Below are 18,376 nucleotides of genomic sequence, written 5' to 3' on the forward strand. Positions count from 1 at the left end.
CACTGACATTATCCTGCCTGGCAGATGAGCACACTCCAATTATTGTTGACATCCTTTAGACGGTGACTGGAGCTTCTGTAGAAGATGAGTATCACTTCATGTGAAATACATGTATATAGACATAGACGAATCTATGCTGTTTCAAAGCCCAAGTCACAATATCAACTCACGTTTATTCTATTATTCAGTGAGCCATCATTCATTCATGGTGCTACATCAAATATAATCAATGTTTTGTATTTCGATGACTGCACTTTTTTTTCTATAGCAAGTGTTAGAATTTGGCCTTTAGTTGTTTGTGATTACAGACGTAATGCTACTGAGCATAGGGCAGTTACAATTCACGGGGTAGAAGTGGAATAAGTCCAGGAATACAAGTACTTGGGTACGACCATAAGCAACTCACTAAACTGGTCAAAGAATATTGAATCATTGCAGAAAAAAGCAAATCAGAGGCTTTATTTCGTTAGGACCCTGAAAAAGCTTCATGTGGAAGACAGACTTGTTGCTCTATTCTACAACTCCATCACTGAGAGTGTTCTAATTATAATATTGTGTGTTATTTTGCTCAAGCAACAAAATGTGATTTGAAGAAGCTAAATCGTCCCAGAAAAATAGTCCAACGCCTATTAGGGCTAGACTTGCCATCCCTCGATGATGTCTATCAAGAGAGAGTTGCTTCCATACTGCGGAAGATTATGCAGGACCCCACCCACCCACTCAACGAAAACTTTACCTTCAACCGTTCAGGTATTCGCTTGTGTGTTCCACGTACTCAGAAAACCCGTTTCAGGCAATCGTTCATCCCTAACGCCATACATCTCTATAATGCGCAAGTCCGAAGGTCTGTGTCACACCCGTCATGAATACCTCATACCCAGATAGCAATTGATCGTAATAACTATGGATATTTTTTTTTTTTTGGTGTATCAGATGTAACATTGATGTAACATTATACATTGATGACGTAATTCTGAAATATTTGTGTGTAAGAAAAATTTACTCACACAAACACACACACACACGCGCACCCATACACACACTGACACATACAAAATACATACCACCCTTACTCACACCATACCTTGTATTACTCTCAAATGTTATTGCACAGACATACAACATCTCACCATGTATATATATTTTCGTAACTTAAACTCATATGTTGTAATTAAAGATTATATTATATTGTTTTTTTCTTTAGACGAAAATATTATATGAGTAATTATTGACAGTTTCTTTTTATGGCTTTATATAATACAGAATATTTTGGCCAAAATTGATTTACAAGTTGTATATTATCCATATTTGGTCTATTTCATATGCTATCTTTATGGGTCTAGGGCAATTACCCCCTGGGCAATTACCCCGCACCCTTCCCCTGGCCCTAATCCTAATCTTTATGTATACATTGGGCAAGCAGAATTCTATGTTATGCAATATGTACCTTTGAATTATGATGAATTTGTTAATTTGTAATATGTAATTGTAATTTTTTGTTTTGTTCACTATGTGGACTACATGTAAAAAACCAGTGAAAAGAGAATTCCCTTTATGGACAATAAAGCAATTCATTCATCAAAAATCATAATGCGAAGTGGGAAAAAAACCGAGAGTAGTTTTAGGTTTTAATTTTTTGGAGAGAGGTAATGCGGAAGGTTTTTTTTTTTTCAATTTGATATCTCATTTAATTTCTTATCTGAAGTAGCCGCATATAATATGAGAATGGGCAAATGCATGCCACCTTAAGACGCGCTATAGTATAGTTTCGCACCAACTCCGTATATCAACTCACAGCATTTATACACTTGCATCTGTGTCTCCGTATGTGCAATCATTAAGTTAGATCTTGGCATAATCTCACAAGTTATATCACTCATTACCGTAATGACGAAAATATTGAGATAGATCGATTATTCTATTTACATGATGAATTCCATGACAAGGCTTCTAAACATTTCCCGAGTTGTAAGGAAAAAAATGTTCTATTATGCATGTTAATTGTCGAAGTATTAAGGTATTTTGATGATATGAATGTTCGTCTTATTGCAGAGTTCGAAACACTATATTTCTCTTTCTTTCTTTCTTTCTTTTTTCTTGTCCTGGGAGTCACAGAATCTTGGCTGAAGAATGACACTCGCACGTGTTATACAATGTATTCAATGTTACAATTTTGCGAATACAAAAATGGTAAAAGAGGTGTTGGTGCAATAGATGTTTTTGTATTGGATCAAGTAAAATATACAAAGTCAAATCGGAGATTTGAAGGAAAATAATGAATTTTGTGAAAGTTATATTATTAAGATAGAAAGTGTTTCGAAAAAGAATGTATAATAATGTTCACTGCTACAGGCTACCTAATACATCTGTGCACTCGGATTGATATATACATGTTCTTCTGTTTTTAAATATCTATATATAGCGAAAATAAATTGGTGTAGTGAAGAGTGATTCATGTAATTTTGTTCTCCTCTTTGTTTAATTCATGTATTTCTAATGGCGTATTTCCCGGATCAGTTCAACAGCATGGGAAAGTAAATCCTTTTTTTTTTAATGTGATAATATTTCTTATTTGACGAGTTACCGTCCAATAGATATATTAGTTCTGCCGTTTTTTCCCAAAATATTTGAGAAATATATCTTTACAAACTACTTTACACTTATTCTATTTCATCAAATAGGCTTTGAATACTCATGATGGATTTCGTTCGGGACACTCCACATCGAAAGTCTTCCTTAATTTCACGCATTAAGGTAAAACAGCAGTTTTTTTTTTAACAGTATGCTATTGGTCTGTTTTGATACTTCCGATCATTCAATTTTGTAGAATTAGAAAAATTGTTCACAAATTATATGCCTAAGCGCTTTTAGTTTGTAATGATTGGCAATTATGTCTTTTTGTATACGTATTCGACGTGGAGTGGTCCAAGGTTCGATTTTTGGACCAATGTTATTTCTGATTTTACACATGCACAACTGAAAAAATACCTCCCCTTTATCGAAATAGCGTAAGTTTTGAACGAATATAATGCGTCGAGTAAATTAATTTTGCAGGGGTGCCTGCACCTAGTGAATAACGTCTGTGTGAAAATGAGAATGATCTGTTCCGTCACGCATGAATGAGCAAACACTGAAGAGAAAGTGGATGCTTTTCAAAAGTCACGAGTCATGGGGGGGGGGTCTGTAAAACTTTTTGTTTCTGGATTTATGTTTACATGCTGTTGTGTTAACATCCATTGAAAAGTGGTAAATAGTAAATAGGCCTGGGGAAGGTGGGGTAAGAGGGGACACGGGGCAGGATGGGACAATGCGATAACTATCTAAGTAAGCATAAGAGGGCACTATAATCTGCACTGATGAAAAGCACGCTGTCAGGAAGTCATCTTTACGCTCTGTGAAGCTGAGATTCTCTTGAGCTTTGGTGGACAAACGCAAAAATTGATATCGATGACGGCAGAATTTCTGCAGTTAAGAAATGTATACTATCCCTGGCATAATATGAAGAAAGGTAGAACGTTGATATCGTTTGGTTTTTAGAGTATATGCATCAAGTTTATTTCACAGAATGTCGGCAGACTGCATGCCATTGCATGTATTGTGTAATAGAGCTTAGAAGTGTTTAGTGTGTGTGCATGGGGCAGGATGGGACATCCACCTCCGGGCAGGATGGGCGGGTGTCCCATCTTGCCCCATCATATTTGATAAGGTTAATGTATATGTTTCATTCTTTTTTAAGTTTCAGAATGGTCCGGAATTACAAAAGAAAGAGCGACCGTTTCAAGTGGAACACGAAAATATGCGTCTTCATTGTTTGTCCCATCGTGCCCCACGTTTGTGGGGCAGGACGGGACAGATTTGGCTATTTTGAGATGGCTATTACGTAAAATAAAAATAGGCAATTAAGATGATATTACGTGTGATAGTGTTGCCTTACAGTATCTTTGTAAATCCTGTTTCATATTGAAGTTTGTGACGTAGTATTTGAAATAAAGCACATTTAGTAAAATGTGGCCCCTCCTGCCCCACGTTCCCCTACACACACACACACACACACACACAAAGAAACACAATGCGGCGCCAAAACGATGCGCGCATGAATGCTGGATGAGAAACTACCTTACTTTTTATGTATGGCTTAATTTCCTATTTTGTCAGTCATAAAACGACAACACAGATTACACAAAACATTGTACTGGTATTCCTCTTGTGTTTGAAAGCAAAATGACTCACATTAAAAACATTGTTTTCGAAAAACTGTAGTATTTATTAATAATGATAATAAATCGCGTAAAATGAGACGGCTTACTTCATTTTCATATTGCGCTGGCAACCAACGCCGCGAAGATCGTGAAGAGCAGCACTGAGAGCGATATACACATATCCGATTTGGTTCATAGTTACGTGAGTGATTGGAAATACTATGATTTTGGAGCAATTTGGTAATGCGGAATACGATATATATATATATATATATATATATATATATATATAATTTATATATATATATATATATATATATATATATATATATATATAGATATATATAGATATATATACATAGGCCTACTGAAAGACGAAAGTATACATGTATAGCACCGGCCACTTCTTCTCCGTGGTACGAGTGACCGCACACACCTAGCTGATTTATACAATGTTGTCATTTTTCGCCAGCGACACTTCGCTCTATCTAAACATCTCAGCACCGGGTGTACGACGCCATTACAAATTCTATTTGTACTGAAATTATCAGCAATCTGGATCTGGGCTCAGTTGCTACAAACTGCGTTTAAACACAAGTGAATTGTCTAGCAACGAGGAAATGGACTTACCAGCAATGTCGTATATAATATGTATATGCAGAGTAAAAAGAAGATGGCGAAGTGCCGACTCTTTGGTCTCCGTCGTTCACAAGCACCAGCTACCGGCACAGAATCTACATTTCACAAGATGGGGGAAAGCGAGTAGATACACTGTACTGTAAAATTTGATCAGCGTGTATAGCCAGCTGCAGTTCCCCATCGAGGGTATACGCGCACTCGTGGCACTGTTCACCGACGTACGCGGCTAGGCAGGTACAAGCCTGGCGGAATCGGGGAATCCCCGCGTTGTTGTTGTTATAGTGGTTGTTGTGTTGTATGGTTGCGTTATTATTTTTATTTACAGGGCACAAGTCATTCAGTTGTGAATATTTACGCCTAGTAAAAACTATCTTTAAAAAAAAAAAATCAGCAGAAAAATATTCATATGGAAAAAAGAAAATACATGTATCAATGCTACATCATTATCGCAATTTTTGGAGATTCTTAACAGACCGCCATTACTTACTTTTTTAAAGTATTTTTTGGCCAGCCCGAAGCATATTTTGCTTTAATTTTGATGAAGTATCGGGCAAAGGGCAACAAAATATTACAGTAGAAATCAAAGCATGAAACTCGTCTGGAAAGTATCAGTATTAAGCTTCCTCGAGAGGAATATTTGCGCCAGTTTCACCAATCACGTCCCAGAAACCGTACTTTTGTGATTGCTTGTATCTTTTCATTATACAGTATTATTATTTATCAAACTGTTTATATTCGGTATTACTGTTTCATAATGCAGAATGAAAAAATTCTTATATAAAGTTTCATTTGAATCCTTAGATATTTATAATAATAGTAATTGCTGGAGATTTTTCCAGAGCCTCTTTACTCATAAATGTATAATCAATAATAAAACTGAAAACGCACTTCAAATCACAGATCTTATTTCTCTCTCAACCTGGCATCATACAGTTCCATCCAGACTATCTCCAATTGAGGATGCACAATGAAATTAAGAGTTCAATTTAATTCAAGATTTATTTTGAACACAAATTAACAAGGCGTGCGAGTAAGATGACTAGCTAGAGAAATCAATTGGCAAGTACTAGTATTATTCTTTAATACAAACATGCCTGCCATAACAATGAAAAGTAAGTTTATGTTTTCACTGAACAGGCCTATTGATCGCTACATTAAAAAACTGCAAGCCTGTTCTTCATGCAAAAGTGAAATTTGTCACTCAATTCTTATGATTTCATCTTTTTTTTTGTCTCAGGTCATAAACAGACACAGCGTACTTATTTTGTAGGGAATATACTTCAAGAGAAATGGCAAAATGTTGGACGTTAGTCATTTTCTCGGCTTCTTGAGTCATTACTAATATCTTCTTCTTTTTATATTCTATTGATTTTAATCCCTCACAAGTCAAATCTTATCTATGAAAAAAGCTCTTTGTTCAGTCCAAATACATACCAATTAGGCAAGGTTGACAGTAGATTCTTTGGTTCACAACATAGTAGTGTCTCACTTCTGTCAATTGAGTGGCATATCTTTGGATGTAACTTTTCTGTGGTTCCCCTAAATGGCATGTCATTTACTGAATTGTAAATACTTCATTGAAAGCCTAACAAAGAAATGAAAATGGCTGTACAATGTATCATGATCTGCCTACAATGGCATCTAAACACACACAAACACACACATAGGAAAAGATATCTCCTCATGTAGATAGGAACACAACGACTGACTGAAATTTAAGTTCCTTTCGGCCCTTGCATATTCATTTTGTATATCTACAGTCACCAGCACTACCAATGATGATTTCTACCAAATCTATTCAGAATACATCTTGAAGACAAGGCAAGTGCCATAATGTGTCTCTCCCATTCGCGTACAGTTTGTTGTACACGAATGGGATATGACAGATAAAAAAAGAGATATAACAGATAAAAAGAGATATAAAAGGGTAAAAATTTATGGCAAAAAAGAAATGTGCCATAAAAACTTAACATTTGGCCCTTAAAGTTTGTTAACCCCTGCCTGTGACCTTTGATCTTGTGGTGACCATCCACTCCCCAAGGGACATCTACCATCCAAGTTTGATCACAAACGGACCTATGGATCAAAAGTTATGACCCATAATAGAAACGTGCCATAAATACTTAACATTGGGCTCAAAAAGTTCGTTGACCCATGCTTGTGACCATTGACCTTGTGGTGACCATCCACTCCCCAAGGGACATCTATCATCCAAATTTAATCACAAATGGACCTATGGATCAAAAGTTATGACCCATAATAGAAACATGCCATAAAAACTTAACATTGGGCTCTAAAAGTTTGTTGACCCATGTTTGTGACCATTGACCTTGTGGTGACCATCCACTCCCCAAGGGACATCTACCATCCAAGTTTAGTCACAAATGAAGTTATGGATCAAAAGTTATGACCCATAATAGAAACATGCCATAAAAACTTAACATTGGGCTCTAAAAGTTTGTTGACCCATGTTTGTGACCATTGACCTTGTGGTGACCATCCACTCCCCAAGGGACATCTACCATCCAAGTTTAGTCACAAATGAAGTTATGGATCAAAAGTTATGACCCATAATAGAAATGCGCCATAAAAACTTAACATTGGGCTCTAAAAGTTCATTGACCCCTGTTTGTGACCTTTGACCTTGTAGTGATCATCCACTCCCCAAGGGACATCTTCTATCCAAGTTTAATCACAAATGGAGTTATGGATCAAAAGTTATGACCCATAATAGAAAAGTGCCATAAAAACTAAACATTGGGCTCTAAAAGTTCATTGACCCCTGCTTGTGACCTTTGACCTTGTGGTGATCATCCACTCCCCAAGGGACATCTACCATCCAAGTTTAGTCACAAATGGAGTTATGGATCAAAAGTTATGACCCATAATAGAAACGCGCCATAAAAACTTAACATTGGGCTCTAAAAGTTCATTGACCCCTGCCTATGAGCTTTGACCTTGAGGTGACCTTCATATTTGGTAAAATGTGAAACTTTGTATGACCCCTCTTCCCTCAAAGTTTGATTGCAATTGAAGCCCAGAGTATAGAGTTATTAAAGTTTTTGTAGCGTTACGGACAGACGACGAATGGACGACGGACGGACAGATGCCGCAGGCGATCCCTTAAGCCCCTTTTACACTTTCACGGATTGCTTCACGGATGAACACGGATCGTCATCCGTGGTGTTCCGGCATGCAAAAGATCAATTTTCCTCTCAATGCCGGTGTGAATACGATCCCAACTAGGTGTCTACACGGACAAGTACGGAGGCTACACGGACAAGTACGGTGCCTACACGGACAGGCAAGGAACGAACGTGGACCAAAGCGGAAACGATACGGAGCTAACACGGATATCAAGGAAGAACACGGATGCAACTGGGTCCCTTCGCGGTCTTTACACGGAATTCTCTAAAATGTTGACAGATGACATTTACTTTTGCATTTGATACTTTATCATTCTCGGGCAACATGCCTCCAGAGCTAATAACAAGCACACCGTGAGAAAATCTACAGCAGCCTACATACGCCTGGGCTTGTAGACATCAGGCAAATCTCTACTTGCAAACTTTGATTTTGCGGGAACATCATGACATAAACAAAGCAAAACAAAACAAAAAAAAATCAAATCGAGACACACGCACACACACACACACACAAAACCATCAAGGAAATGTGTGTGGGTCACTGAAGCTTCTCAGGCTACAATTATTCGAAGAGTATGAGGGGTTGCTGGCTGTACTGATGGGGGTAGATGTGAGCAAATTTCGTGGACTTTATGAGCTTGTATTGGCAAAACACACGAATGTCTCATCCCAGATGGAGCCGATGCTAATACGGAAATCCCGATGTCTCCACGGATTGTCCCGGAATGAGTACGGAGGCATCTCGGAATAGCCGATGCCTACAAGGAAGGAATTCGGAGGCAACACGGAGTAGACGGTGCCGACAAGGAAGAGTTCGTATTGATTTTCATCCGTGATGTCCGGGATGAAAAATTAAGCAAGCTTAATTTTTCCCGCGGACATGCCGGGTGGTCAAGGATAATGCCGGATGACTTCACGGAGTCAACACGGTCATGCCGGAAACAGTACGGATGATCCCGGATCGACGATCCGTGGTCATCCGTGATGCGATCCGTGAAAGTGTAAAAGGGGCTTTAGTCTCCCCACACCTCCGGTGGGCTCGACAAAAAATATGAAAGTTCTTGTTTGTGCTTGGTTCAGCTCTGGATCTATCTCTGCAGCTCTCATGAAAATTGTTGTCTCCACTCTACATCTGCACAAAATAATGCCTGAGTATCTTTCTTATATTTGATATGGAGATGTTCTTTACCATCATGGAATTTGGATCTTTTTGGCATTGCAGAAATTAAAAGATAAATATATTTTTAAAAAAATGTAAACAGTCTGCCTCCTTTCAAACAGGTTACCCACTAAAAAGCCCAGTTGGACTTTGATGTTCATTGATATTTGGGTCTCTTCAGCCCTACTTTGGGTCACTGGAAACAATGATAAAATTTTCATTCCTTGTCACAAAGAATGATTTCGACCAAGTCTGGTAAAAATCTATTGTGTATTTGAAATGGAGAATATGAAAATGTCAGTGGTAATCCTTTTGCCCCGCTCCAAAGTGTACCTCCCCCTCCCCCTTAGGTAATATCACAAAAGCAAGAAAGAAAGAACAACTCCCCTTGGCTCAAATGAGCTTAAAAACAAACAAACAAAGAAACAAAACAAAAACAACACAGAGAGTATACATGTATTTGGGAGATGAGTTGGCACAAAATATTTCTATGCACAAAACTTGATAAAAGCACTGTCAGTTTCACAAATTCTACACCTGGAAAGAGCCTTGTACTAACTCTGCTACCTCACGTCTGAAGAAGATGAATACAAGTGTTCTTACGGCTTTAATTCTGATGCTTGCTGTAAGTATCCTCTGTCTACAGCGAAGGGCAACTCAAAAACAATCTTTCGTGCCATGATTTACAGCTTTGTATTAAACAAAGTGTCTTGCATGCTTAGCATGGAAAAACTTTCTTTGAGCTTACAGCTAGTAGTCTGGGTGCCAGAGGCTGAACCTTGTTTTACCGTCCACCCAATGTTTTTTGGTGGTTTTACCCTATTTCGGGGGTGCTGAGTCCAAATCTGGATGATGCAACTCTTGCATCCTTGAGGTTTTTGAGATATTCAAGATGGCCGCCAAAATGGCCGCCAAAACCGAAAATGTCCACATATTTCCTTCTAAATGGTGAGATATTGAAAACAATTGATTGCTTTACCCTATTTCGAGGGTGCTGAATCCGAATCTGGATGATGCAACTCTTGCATCCATAAAGCTTTTGAGATATTCAAGATGGCCGCCAAAATGGCCGCCAATCAAAACCGAAATTCCCACGTGTTTCCTTCTAAATGGTGAGATATTGAAAACGATTGATGGTTTTACCTTATTTCGAGGGTGCTGAATCCGAATCTGGATGATGCAACTCTTGCATCCATGAAGCTTTTGAGATATTCAAGATGGCCGCCAAAATGGCCGCCAATTAAAACCGAAATTCCCACGTGTTTCCTTCTAAATGGTGAGATATTGAAAACGATTGATGGTTTTACCTTATTTCGAGGGTGCTGAATCCGAATCTGGATGATGCAACTCTTGCATCCTTGAGGATTTTGAGATATTCAAGATGGCCGCCAAAATGGCCGCTAAAACCGAAAATTCCCATGTATTTCCTTCTAAATGGTATGAAATTGAAAATAATTGATGATTCTACCCTATTTGGAAGGTGCTGAATCCGAATCTGGATGATGCAACTCATGCATCCATCAAGTTTTTGAGATATTAAAGATGGCCGCCAAAATGGCTGTCAATTAAAACCGGAAATTCCCACGTATTTCCTTTTAAATGGTGAGAAATTAAAAAACAATCTATGGATTTACTCTATTTCGAGGGTGCTGAATCCGAATCTGGATGATGCAACTCTTGCATCCATGAGGTTTTTGGGCTATTCAAGATGGCCGCCAAAATGGCCGCCAATTAAAACTGAAAATTCCCACGTATTTTCTTCTACATGGTGTGAAATTGAAAATAAATGATGATTGTATACCCTATTTGGAAGGTGCTGAATCCAAATCTGGATGATGCAACTCTTGCATACATGACGTTTTTGAGATATTCAAGATGGCCGCCAAAATGGCCACCAATTAAAACCGGAAATTCCCATGTTTTTCCTTCTAAATGGTGAGAAATAGAAAACAATTGATGGTTTTACCCTATTTCGAGGGTTCTGAATCAGAATCTGGATGATGCAACTCCTGCATTGATGAAGATTTTGAGATATTCAATATGGCCGTTCAAATTTGCCGCCCAGAACGGAAGTTCCCATGTATTTCCTTCTAAATGGTGACAATTTGAAAGCAATTGGTGGTTTTCATCTTATTTTGAGTGTGCTAAATCCGAAGCTCAAGATACAACTCTTGCATCCATGAGGGTTTTGAGATGATAAAGATGGTCGCTAAAAATTACCGCCAAAAACGGAAATTCATATGTAGACCCCCTATCTCCTTCTAAATGGTGTAAAATATAACAGTTGGGGCCCGTTTTAATAAAACTCCAACTGGATTTTTTTCCGGTTGAAATCACAAAATTCCGGTTGGAAGCTCCTAACCAGAGTTTTTATGCAACGGATTTTACATTCTTAGGTTAGCAACCTTAAAAAATTCAGGTTGGGCAAATCCCAACCTGAATTTTTAAAGGTTGCTAAGAAAGTTTTATGCAACGGGACCTTGGTGGTTTTACACTATTTTGAGTTTGCTGAACTTGAAGCTCCAGGATATAGCTCTTGCTTCCTTGAGGGTTTTGAGAAAATAAAGATGGCCGCCAGAATGGCCCCTAAATGGCCGTCAAAAAAGAAAATTTCCATGTAAGCCCTATATTACCTTCGAAATGGTGTAAAATTGAAAACAATTGGCGGTTTTACTCTATTTCGAGGGTGCTGAATCCGAACCTGGTTGATGCAACTTTCGTGTTCTTTTTTAAAGGTTTTGAGATGTCCAAGATGACCGCCAAAATAACTGTCAAAAATTGGAAAATTTTAGACCCTATTCAGCACCCTCGAAACTTGGTTGCTGAAATTCGTCCATTCTTTAGGGTTTTTAGACGTCCAAGATGACAGCCAATATAAGTGGCAGAAATTCCAATGTCAATATATTTTTTCTTAATGGCAAAAACTTTAGAATAAATTGATGGTCTTACCTTATTTCGAGGGTGTTGAAGGTCTTTGAAGGTTTTGGAACATCTATAAATGTCCTGCATGAACGGAAACACCTTAACATTTGCTTATACTTAAATGGTGAAGTACTGTGCTCTAACGCTTTTTAGCAGTCCCCTCCATTTCCGACCTTTTCTTTGTTATGATTCAGTCACATTTTGTCCATGTATTTCTTCAACTAAAGTATGATTATTGATTCATGTAAACATATGACGTGTATCTAAATTTCATTTTGAAATGTATAAGTTACATTGTACTTAATTTGTTTATATGCAATTGTCATATTATATGCTTTGGCCGGAAATGAAATAAAAATGAAATGAAATTAAATTAAAACCATGCAGGGTGAAAAGCAATAATTCGTATTCTTAAATTCAACTCAGTTGAGCGAATTTGTCAAATCAGCCAAAAGTTATTGACATCCAAAATGACTGTCACAATGGTATTGTAATATACTGAGATATTCCGATATGTCTCAAACGGAACTTCAACACGTACTGCAAAAAAGAAAAAAAAGCAGAAGTGATATTGACATCATACTGAAACGTACAAACACAAACGTACGAGTGAAAATTTCTTTATGCATAATTGTTATAAAATAATGCTTGTGGTCGCCAATAATATGGCTCCACAGATGTGAAGTTAATCCTTTTCGGCTATCAATAGAGTAAAATTAAATTATGGCATGTTGGTGTTTGGTGTTGAAGCTTGTCTTGTATTCTGACGAGTCTTGCCTTGTATTCTTGTGAAACTTGTCGCATATTCTGATTACGTCATTGGAAATGGTTACATCCATGACCACTATAGTAGATATCAATAAGGGTAATTTCAAAAGCACTCTCCGAGATTATGATATTCGTAAGTACTGGATTATCAACTATTACCTTCCATGTTGTCGTTTTTTTTTTCATTCAGTTTTTTTTTTCACGGCGCGTTACCTGTGATATATATATATATATATATATATATATATATATATATATAATCCATATATACATATATAATGTTACATCATATTGCCGAATAAATTGAAGCGTAACTATAAAAATGTCCCACTCGTGTCTTCAACAATGTCCTCAAGACCACCAATATAAACCAAATAACCAATTTGAGTGTTCATGGATGAAGAGATTAAAACTGCTCATGGATTAAGACAGGTAATGTTGGGTAATTTCAGTACACTTCTCTCCATCACTATCACAATATGATTTAGATGAAAATGTCTTGTCCATTGATTGTTAGTGTTCAAAACTTATCCATTATATGTAGAGGAAACAGTGTAATCTTGCAATTATTCAAAAGTATCTGTAGTCTTAAAAGGTTCATTGCTGGCACACTTGTATCGTACCAACTCAAAAGATATCCGGTATAGAGCTGGTTTCACTGTATATACAGCAAGTTCAAACTGTGCCATTGACGAAAACCTGAAATCTTTCAGTAAAAAAAGATAGAGTAAAACCATCAATTGTTATCAATTTCTCAATATTTATAAAAAGGAAATACATAAGAGTTTCCGTTTTGGCGGCCATTTTGGCGGCCATCTTGACTATCTCGAGGTGCATCATCCAGGTTCGGATTCAGCACCCTCGAAATAGGGTAAAACCATCAATTGTTTTCTATTTCTCACCATTTAAAAGCTAATACATAGAAATTTCCGGTTTTAATTGGCGGCCATTTTGGCGGCCATTTTGGCGGCCATCTTGAGTATCTCAATACCCTCAAGGATGCAAGGTTTGCATCATCCAGACTCGGATTCAGCACCCTAGAGATAGGATAGAACCATCAATTGACTTCAATTTCTCACCATTTAGAAGGAAATACATGGGAATTTACTGTTTTAATTGGCGGCCATCTTAAATATCTCAAAAACTTCATGGATGCATGAGTTGCATCATCCAGATTTGGATTCAGCACCTTCCAAATAGGGTAGAACCATCAATTATTTTCAATTTCACACCATTTAGAAGGAAATACGTGGGAATTTTCGGTTTTGGCGGCCATTTTGGCGGCCATCTTGAATATCTCAAAACCCTCAAGGATGCAAGAGTTGCATCATCCAGATTCGGATTCAGCACCCTCGAAATAGGGTAAAACCATTAATTGTTTTCAATTTATCATCATTTAGAAGGAAATACGTGGGAATTTCCAGTTCGGGCGGCCATTTTGGCGGCCATCTTGAATATCTCAAAACCCTCAAGGATGCAAGAGTTGCATCATCCAGATTCGGATTCAGCACCCCCGAAATAGGGTAAAACCATCAAAAAACATTGGGTGGACGGTAAAGCAAGGTTAGGCCCAAAAAGTGGCTTTGGCACCCAGACTATAGCTACAATTCATGATACAGATCCACTCTGATACTCCTGAAAGAAAAGTAAAGGCCTTCATCTTGTACATGTGTATAGTCATGATTTCTGTACATCAAGTGCAATGACATGTTTAGCTTGCAATGAAGTGAATGCAGAGCAGCACAAGTATATCGTCAATGTATTTACAACAAAAACAGTCTGAATATTTCTTCCATAAGTGCTTTTCTTCATGCTCTGAGAGCCATTTCCCTAGATGAAGCAACTTTGGGCAATTTGGTTCATGACAGTACACTTAACACTTTGGGGACAGTCCAATTCTATTCACAGTATTTGCATGAATACATTGATGTAACAATGAACTAAAATATAGCAGGTTGAAATATATGTACAGTATTAATGGAAATTTTTAACCCGTTGAGGACGGGCTGATTTTGCTACAACACACATTTCCCATAGACACCTGCCCGAGTATACTCGGGACTCATCCTCAACGGGTTAAAATTCAATTCCCGAATTGGGAGGATGAGATGGAACAGGTGTTATGCATGACTCGCAGTATACAAGTTATTCAACTTTATGATTTATGGTTAATTTTTACTGCACAACATGTCATGAAGTTATCATGAAATCAACAACATCATATATCTCAGACTATGTGGACAACTGAATTACACTTGGTTGTACAATATTTTACCTGCTGTCCAAAAGTATCCAATGCTTACTTCTCTTCAGTCAAATTTAGTAATTTTTAAAGGATTATTTTTACTGATTTAATAATCTGAACCACTTTCTGTTATGAAAAGATGTGCAGCATATAGCATAGAAAAGAGACTCACCTACAATAATTTTTAAAGGCAAATTTGAGAAAAACACAACATATCAATCATGCAACCTTTAGGGTATCCATTTTGATTATCAGGCCAGATTTCAACATTTTGTCAGTTGTTATTTGCTCTGGTTGCTGCAATAAACTATGTTATTGTTCTGGTCATATTTAAATGTTTGTCTTCGTGGGATATCATTTATCTTGGTGAAATTTTCCTACTTTGCTGATTGGAAGGACACTTCCAATATCATAATTTGTAAATTTGCTGGCAAAAGCTGCTTGAAATCTTTCACTTGAGAGAGATATGAATGTATAATAATTCTATAGAAGTACTGATAGACAATACACATATTAACATTGAACAACACCCAGGGAAGCTATGCAATCTGAAGTCTAGCCAATCGTTTAGTGTTTACGCATTTCTTTAGCCCACACGAAAACCCAAAGAAACTGACTTTCTGCAGCAGAACTAATTTGTTCGGTCATCAATTCAATTGTGACTGTGCCACCACTCGAGAGTAATAACTCAATAATAATCAATAATACTCAAAGGGGGTTGTGAAATCACCATTGACATGTGCGGTCTCTTCAATCATTTTGGCCACGCCCATACCCCTACCACCAACGCTGCAGGTAATATCGGTAGAAACTGTACGGGGCTTTCCAAAGTGGCACAATATACCAAGGACTTGGGCTGCCTTCTGCCTTTGCGCCGAGCATAGCTATTGCTCGAGCTCTGTCACCTCGGTACTCATGAAAGATCCATCTTACCCAAGGCAGAAGAGCCATAGGCGGGAGAGATGTGCCACAAATGAAAATAACCCTCAACAGCAAATGCATGGTGCTGCTACCAGACCTAGTCAAAACGCCCACCAAGCTGATGCAGAAAAAGACAGCTGCTGCAAAAAGATACCATGGCTGCAAGAAAGAGGTTTGCTTCAATGGGGTCACGTTGGTCACAAACGACACCAAGCTCTCCCAGTCCTCAGGATCCATCTCCCAGTTTGCACCAAGTCTTCCACACACCATGGCCAGAGACGAGCAAGCAAAAGTTGTAGGCTGCTGGTTCCTAAAGGTTGTCATCTGGCTTCTCTTCTTCTGACTGTGGCTGATACCTGACTGAACATCCTCCTTGGAGAGAGTCCAAGAGAAGTCGTGTCCAATCACTGCCACGTTTCGTTTGCCTTCACAAGAATTAGAAGGGAAAGAAAATTTAAGCAAATTTGATATCAGTATGAAGAGGAAAATAACATGGGATAGGGAAAGAAATCTAGTAATAGTGATCAAGCTTCTGGCATTTCCCTACAACACAGACTGTTTCTATCAACCTGAAACTTTTGAGATATGTCTGACATAAAGACATTTTGCCCATACAAACTGGATTCTAATCACTGGAATGTCATATTCTATAGAAATTTTGAAGTAATGAGGGGTTGATTACAATGTCATTATTGGAAATCTACACAAACTGAAATGCAGTATACTGAAGTTATCAGAACATAGAGCATGCAATATGTTCTGACCTGGATAGTTAGAATCCTTTATCTGATACATCTACTTGGCAATGATAAACCGGTACAGTCAATAAATGATGTCAATGCTTTGCAACTGAATACTTGAGTAATTCAGAAAGGAAAAGTAGCAGATTTCCCTGGTACATTTGCAAAATTTTGATACTTTTGGTTTGTAAGTTTTTATTCCTCAGTACATTAGATGTCCTTCAATGTGATAATGGGGAAAGAAAAACATGGATCAACTATATAGAGGAAATAGCTTGACTCCAGCTCTGTATGATCTGCTGAGTCACTGTATGAATTTTGGGCTTCGACAAGCAGACAAGCTGTCGTAGGCAAAACCCTCTGACTACATCAATCAAGCAGTTCCCAATGTATACACCAGTACATATACATATGCAGGCATGTAGGACCAACTATACCACGGTAAGCTCTATCCCTTCCGTTTCTAGTTAATGCACATCACATGCCAGATGTGGGACAATAAATGATCACTATAGCTCACTTCAGCCTTCGGCTTAAAGCACTGTGTGCTTAAAGACTGTGTTAACATGACTATGTTTCACTACAGTATCTGGGCACAAACTTTGATTTGAAATGCTTCAACTAACCAAGGGTATCTTTGGCATGTGGCAGGAACTTATTGTAGAGGGCATCTGTGACATCTGTTATCGCGAAACGACGATTGTGAATGGAGTGACAGAGGATGATTCCATGCAGGCGCCCTCTTGGCAGTCGGAACTTGTCCACATCATTGTACGGCAGCTCGACAAATAGAGCTTCTACTTTAGGAATTCTGTTCAGTCTTGAGAGCAGCCCACTGACATTATCCTGCCTGGCAGATGAGCAGACCCCAATTGTTGTTGACATCCTGCAGACGGTGACTGGAGCTTCTGTGGAAGATAAGTATCAATTTGTCACTTCATGTAAGAAATGAGACAAACTACCTGTGAGACACAGACTAACTAATCTCTGCCATTTCACAGTCAAAATCACAGTACAGTGGACTCCTGCTATAACGAAGTCTTCAGGACCAGCAGTTTTCTAGTGTTATATCAAAGTTTTGTTTTATCTGAACGAATAAACAATAAAAAAGAAACACTGAGCAGATAATGTTGTGGCCTGAATTTCTACTTTGTTGTAACCGGAATTTCATCATTCTAACCGTGTTCCTATAATGGGAGAGGACTGTATTAGCTCATATCTATTACCCGCATTCAGTGAGCCTTTTGCATATTGATAAGGCATTCCTGTTCCGTATATTCATTCACTGCTTCTTCAAGTCAACAATTTGTGTTTCAATGTCTGCATTTTTATAAGTATTATCTTCAGTTGTAGTCTAATTTTGTCAAAACATCCAGCAACAACAAAGACTAAATTACACACATACATCACTGTTACTGCCTTCGTGACTTTGAATTTTCCAAACAAAATGACTATTTGCTGCTGAAGCATTGTTTTTGAGGAACAGTTTCATTAATTTTTGTGAAGATTTTCATATTCAGCTACTCTAAAGTCATGTGGCCATAATGGATATTTGTGTTAACCTTTTAAGCAGCACTATATACACTGAATAGATAACTTCAAAACTGCACTTTCTATCAATTTACAGTGATATAGGT

General features: G+C 37.9%; 1 protein-coding gene across 1 annotated transcript; it reads right to left on the reverse strand.

The window, feature by feature from the left end:
- Positions 1-8,614: 8,614 nt before the first annotated feature.
- On the reverse strand, positions 8,615-17,624 carry LOC139740475 (uncharacterized). Its single transcript, XM_071651069.1, has 3 exons — positions 17,366-17,624; positions 16,092-16,424; positions 8,615-8,742 (listed from the first exon to the last, which is right to left on the reverse strand). The coding sequence occupies exons 1-3, from the start codon at positions 17,622-17,624 to the stop codon at positions 8,615-8,617; spliced, it is 720 nt and encodes a 239-aa protein (XP_071507170.1).
- Positions 17,625-18,376: the final 752 nt, after the last annotated feature.

Source organism: Diadema antillarum, unplaced genomic scaffold, assembly GCF_040938485.1.
Source record: "Diadema antillarum isolate AM-2024a unplaced genomic scaffold, OU_Dant_1.0 seq00000855_RagTag, whole genome shotgun sequence".
NCBI lineage: Eukaryota > Metazoa > Echinodermata > Echinoidea > Diadematoida > Diadematidae > Diadema > Diadema antillarum.